The 6,512-nt window shown below is 39.0% G+C and overlaps 1 protein-coding gene across 1 annotated transcript; it reads left to right on the top strand.

The window, feature by feature from the left end:
• Positions 1 to 2,202: 2,202 nt before the first annotated feature.
• LOC107759973 (uncharacterized) lies at positions 2,203 to 4,733 on the top strand. The gene is made up of 4 exons (XM_016577991.2): positions 2,203 to 2,747; positions 3,106 to 3,558; positions 3,834 to 4,146; positions 4,373 to 4,733. Exons 1-4 carry the CDS (start codon positions 2,349 to 2,351, stop codon positions 4,507 to 4,509), a joined length of 1,302 nt encoding a protein of 433 aa, XP_016433477.2. The 5' UTR covers positions 2,203 to 2,348; the 3' UTR covers positions 4,510 to 4,733.
• The last annotated feature ends 1,779 nt before the right edge of the window (positions 4,734 to 6,512 follow it).

Genomic DNA, 6,512 nt, shown 5'->3' with positions numbered 1-6,512 from the left:
TTTCAATATCGGGGGTGCTCTTGGGATTTGATCAACCTCGGAGTTATAGGTCTCCATTTTTTTGTCGTTGGCTTCGATCTTTTTTTTCCCTGATTTCACTCACTTTGTTAGTTCCTCAAGCATCTTTATTATTCTGGGGTTGGTCCCTGGTTCTACTTCACCTGGCCTTTCCGTGGTTTGTTCATTTCATCGGGTGTTTCCCCGGGATAGTTCGGGCTCAACTCTGCTGGGGGCGCGGTTTTGGTTCTGCAACTGGGATATAGCCGCTTGTTGAGCTTGTAACATTTCGAAGATCACACGTAAATTAATCTCATCTCCTTTGTCTTCGTGCGTATCCCGGGCTATCGATCGGGCTCCTCCGTGAACGTTGTTCTCGGGGTCGGTAGGAAAGTTTGCGTCGATGGCCACATGTGAGTTGGCATCGATTGGGTCTGCGAGGGTCAACATGGGGAACCTCGGTGCTGGACACTACATTGTTGTTCTAGCCATGGTGGCCAGATTCAACATCAACGTTCAAGTGAGCAGATTGAGAGTTTGACATTTTTAATTTGACCTGAAATTAAAATCTCAAAGAACAAGCATAAAACAGAGTGTGTTATGGAAACTTGTATCAAATAACAACTATTATCCTTAGCCTCACGGTGGGCACCAAACTGTTTACCCTAAAAAATGGATAACAATTGAATTTATACGCGGTTTTAAGGATATGTGGGTTAATTCAATAGAAGCTTAGATTAAACAAATAAAAGACGTAATAAATGACCAAACCAATGATAAGAATGAGTTTGTGCTCGGTTAATGGCTTAACGAGGAGCCTGCCTTCGGTTCCGAGCTAACACTTATGAATAACTTATGAACAAGAACAAGAGCTTTGAATAACTTTCAGAAACAAAAGTATATTGCCTTGATATGTGTGTTACACCGTGTCTAATGAATAATAAGCTTTCCCTTTATATAGTAGGTGGGTTTTACCCTAAGTGCAATCCTAAAAAAGGTAAAAATCTTCCTTTTCGTTAATCACTGATTTTCTGCTGATACGGACCGATATTCACGCTGTAATATTCAGTTGGGCACGAACATCACGGCCTTTTGTTAGTCATGTGCGGTTGTTTGGTAATGCTCTCTGAAGTCTTGGGACTCAAACCGGACCCAGAGGACGTGGTCCCGATGCTCCCGAGGGCAGGTGTTTTGCTCGAACCCTGATACGAGGGGCTCCTCGCTCTGATTCCGATTCTTTACGGTCACGTCCCTACTCCGTTTGCCTTACCGGGAAACCGGGTAGCTCAGTGAGCTCGATTTTACCCGTATACATAGCTATCATAGATATTTTGTTTAATCATCGTAAAATCTACTAGTCAAATAAATTTGGATTCGTGTCTGATAGCCTCTCTAATGCATTTGAACCGTTTTCTATCAAGAAGTTCTCTATGGTCAGAGTTCGAACTGTGACCTCTAATTAAGGGTCATTCAACCACGCCTCCTGGTGGTAGCTATCAAAAACTTTCTCCTAGATACACGACCATTTGTCTCTGTGAATGGTTAGTAATTAGAATCTTACTAATAAGAGATTGAATTCGTTATCTGCACCACAACAGATATGGTTGGATGAACAAAATTTTTTTACCTTTATCAAAGGTCTCGAGTATAAAGAATAAGGAAATTCCAGAAGTGTTATTTCTTAAATAGATTAATCTAGAGTAATTGTGATTTTCGAAAGTTGCTTCCTTTGCTTACCCTTCTTTCATTTGACATGACTAGAACCTTGTTTGGAAATTATTTTTCTGATATTGACCAAATGTAGATGCTCAAGTCAAATTCGGAACTAAACAAACTTGCTTCACTTTTTAACTGCGTGAAAAACAAAAAAGACATACAGCAAGACTTAGATTAATATAAGACGGCATTTAATGACAATTGATAGCAAGAATCCAGAAGAAATCCCAGAACCTTTTGATTCGCACTGCTTTTGCACTTTCTTTTTGTGGTAAAATAGAAAATTGAAGTGTGAGGAATAGGAACTAGATTCATCCTTTAATGTCGTCCTCCATTCCACTATTCCACATAGCCAACCATTTATTGCCATATTGCACTTTTCTTCTTGCCCCTCTACACAAGATGCCTCACATAAAGTCTAAACGTCACCATTTCAGATTTTATATACACAATCTTTGCTCTGTCTCCATGTGAGTCCTCTACCCCCAACCACCTATATAACTCTTCTCTCAAATTTCTACTAACAGCTTTCTTCCAAGGTTATCACCACAACCACAAATTTCAACGCTCTATTGTAAAGAAAACGAAGTGAATTGCTGTACGATTTAAGTTGTATACACTGACAATATTGTTACATGGAGGGCGAGAACGAAGAACTTGTCAACAAAAAAGTATTAGTCCGAAGTGGTTCGCACATGTACGATGAATTGAGGAGTTTTAGAACGTGGTTCAAGTGGATGTGCGTGGATCAATCTGACACTTGGTCTGCTTGCTTATCTTGGTTTGTTTTTATTTGGCTTGCAGTAGTTGTGCCATGGCTCTCCCATTACCTTCTGGCTTGTACCGATTGTGTTGCTGATCACAGTAGGCCGTACGACAGTGTTGTTCAGTTGTCTCTCAGCAGCGTTGCTGCTCTGTCATTCATCTGTCTTTCAAGGTTTAACAAGAAATATGGACTTCGGAGGTTCTTGTTCCTTGACAAGCTTTGTGGCGAGAGCGAGACCGTCAGAAATTGCTACACACAACAGCTTAATGTACGTGTTTTTTTTTCCTTTCTTGATTTGTTATCAGTCAAAAGCATGGCTTGATTCTACATATTTGACTATCATTTTGTTCCACTGAAATAATAATTAAATTCATTGAGCGACACAAGTCATGTTTGTTGTGTGACTCAAAAATGTATTCACATAAGCATTCACTCTATGATTGATAAACTAAGTCAAATAATTTGAATCATTTAATGAGGTTCGGCCATTTCATATTTGTTCAAATTTGTTAGTACTAATTAATGTGATATGTTGATCCTTGTTGACTCATTTGTAGCAATTACGTACTTTTTGTGCATTGAGCAAATATGATGCACTTGTCTTATATTCTCTTCTTAACATGCAGAGATCAATGAAAATCCTATTCATTTTTGTCATGCCATGTTTTGCTGCTGAAATCACATACAAGATTTGGTGGTACAGCTCAGGTGGAACTCGATTCCCCTTCTTGGGCAATGTCGTTATGAGTAATATCGTTGCGTGCATTCTGGAGCTCACCTCCTGGCTTTACAGGACTGTGGTGTTCTTCCTAGTGTGTGTTCTTTTCCGCTTGATCTGTTATCTTCAGATTCTCCGACTACAAGATTTTGCTCAGGTACTCTTCCATGTGGATTCTGATGTTGAATCAGTGTTGAGGGAGCACCTTAGAATCAGGAGGCATTTGAGAATTATTAGCCATAGGTACCGCGTGTTCATCTTGTGGGCATTGATATTCATCACAGCAAGTTTATTTGCCTCTCTTCTCATGACTACACGCCCAAATGCAGATCTTCATATCTATAAAAGTGGTGAACTTGCGGTATGGATTCTCATAATCTCATTTTGGCATTCTTATTTGTTATCGCTTCCTATTTCCCTCAGAACTGGCTCAAGAAAATCTACCTTTTGAAGATGTGATGCAGTAAATAAAATGTTGATATTTCAAGTTTTCGAACTATGTGTATATGTGAAGAAAAGATTGAAAATGTTTAAATACAATAAGATCATATTTATTTTGAACTCACTGACACTAGATTCTGAATATGATCGCCTTTGTCCATTTGTGGAACTAAATATTCTGGTCTTAATCTGCAGCTTTGTTCTGTCAGCCTTCTTGCTGGGCTGATGATACTACTGCGAAGTGCAACCAGAATTACACACAAGGCACAAGCTGTTACGAGCCTTGCTGCAAAGTGGCATGTCTGCGCGACCATAGGCTCGTATGATTGGGCTAAGGCTGAGACTTCTCCAGCAACTCAAGTAGCCTGCAACCAAGATTTTCATCCGAGTTCTAATGGATCATCTGATGCAGAGGATGTTGGAGATGAAGAAGATGAATTGGATAATACGAAATTTGTCCCATCGTATGCCTATAGTACAATTTCGTTCCAGAAAAGACAAGCTCTAGGTATGCTGATTTCATTTAGTTTCCTTATTCTTCCTTTAAAAATGTGCAAATATCACTATATTACTATATTAGGCGTACTATGAAACAGTTGCCTGTGACTGTAGATCAATTGATATGGTAATGTAAAAACTTTATGCTATCAGTGCACAAAAGTTAAACTCGTGTATTAATGCATAATTGGCTTGAATGGACTAATGGTAGCTTATTTTGATGCATCTTCTTGCAGTGACATATTTTGAGAACAATAGAGCAGGAGTAACGATTTACGGCTTCATGCTAGACAGAAGTTCTCTCCACACAATTTTTGGGATAGAGCTAACACTGATGCTATGGTTGCTTGGGAAAACTGTTGGCGTTTCTTGAATTATTGGCTGCACACAATTGAAAACTATAATATGTCGTTGCCTCTGATGTGGATCCATGAGATGGTTGTATGGTTCCCTGAACACAGGAACAGATGAAAATTTTCTTCTTGTGTATGATTAATTTCGCTGAACAAGGAAAGATTTATGCCTGGAATGCAAATGAAGGCAGATCATAGATTGAGTGAAAAAATAATATTATGAATATACTGTTACTTTTTTTAATGCTCTCTTACCTTACAACTTTATTGCCCAAATTACTAACAATTGTTTTTTCTTTTTCTGAAGAATAAATCATGTGCATTGTCAAAGTACTGTAAACAGTAAAATTTGTTAGTGACAGTTGGACAAATAAAGATGTGACACATGGAGCTGAACACAAGTAGGATGTGAGTTAGCAAATAGTAAGCATGAGACCGGTGTTGGATGAATCCGAAGACAGAGTAGCCGATGACAAAAATTCAAAGAATTGACATTGGGCAGCATTCAATGAGCAGCCGTTATAGAGAATATCTGCATTTTTAGCCAACTGTTATGCAGTCATCAATGACAGTTTTATTCTCATTCAAGAAGAGCTTGATTTGGGGATCTTGTCTCCCTAAATAGAGCTATAAATAGGAGAATTAGCATCCATTGTAGACACGAAAAATATTATGTACAAAAGGGCTATATTCTGCTCTTAAATTATAAAATTACTTGCTTTCTTTTATTTTTAATATTGCTTCTGGAGAAGCTCATCATACCAGCATGCTTGTATTTCTTTAAGTTATTTTTACATTCTTGATTTTATTCTCGTCTATTTCATATTTTTTGATCAAGTTAATTCACGTATCTATAAACCACGTTACAAATTCAACTGTACCGTTTTACGGGTAAACAGTTTGGCACCCATCGTGGGGCATAGACAATTCTGTAATTGCTTTGATCCATTCATCTGCTACTAACAAATTTTGATTCCTTTCTTAGCAAAAGAAAAATCAGATATGGCAGCTAACGATGCCAACAATCTCTACAATGTTAGAGCATACAATGAACGTGAAGATGTGTTCCAGCGTGATGATTCAACCAGTGAAACCCGCAATGAAGGAGATAAAACAACTTTAGTTCGCGAAGTTCAAAATCCTCGATATATGAGCAGCCCAACTCCTGATGATGTGGATGTTGAATACGTTGTTGAAAGGGTCAAAATCTTGAGAGAGCAATAAAGAGTGATTATGGATCACCTCTCAAGACAAGATCAAGTAATAACAGAGTTGAAGCAGGTGTTATCAGGTGCTTCCAATAATGCTAATGGAAGAGCTCTGATTCCTCCCAACATTCCCGCAAATCAAACGGTTCAAAGAGCTGATAACGACGCTCCAAGGGAAGAGTTCAGTTTCGACGAGGCAGGAGGTACCGGTAGTGGATCTGGAAAGATACCGGTAGTGAATCTGGGAAGGTACCGGTAGTGGATCTGGGAACAACAACTCAAAATGATCCTTTCAAAATCGAGCTCATGAGGGAAATGAATGAACGAATGGACCAAAATGCTAAATAGTTCCATGCTCGGATGGATCAGATCCGGGGAGCGCCGCTGGTGTTAAAGGGACCGGATTCCAAGAAGTATACACAGTTGCCGTTTAAACCAAGTGCGGCTCCCGAGTTGATCCCAAAGAGGTTTAAGATGCCAGATATACCAAAATATGATGGGACTTCAGATCCACAGGAATACATCACGACCTACATTATGGCAGTAAAGGGAAATGACATGGCCAGCACGAGATCGAATCTGTTTTGTTGAAGAAGTTTGGCGAAACCCTGACAAAGGATGCCTTAACTTAGTATTCTCTCTTACTTGAGCATTTCATTGATTCTTTTGAAATGCTTGCAGATTCATCTATCAAAACTCATGTTAGAGCAAGAAAGGTCCAGGTAAGGAAGGTGGATATATTCAGAATATTCCAAGGAGAATTCGAACTGTTGCGAGAGTTTGTGATCCGATTTCAAAAGGAAAGGATGTTATTG

The sequence above is a fragment of the Nicotiana tabacum genome, chromosome 21 (genome assembly GCF_000715075.1).
Source record: "Nicotiana tabacum cultivar K326 chromosome 21, ASM71507v2, whole genome shotgun sequence".
In the NCBI taxonomy this organism is placed as follows: domain Eukaryota; kingdom Viridiplantae; phylum Streptophyta; class Magnoliopsida; order Solanales; family Solanaceae; genus Nicotiana; species Nicotiana tabacum.
This window is presented reverse-complemented; position numbering and strand designations above follow the sequence as displayed.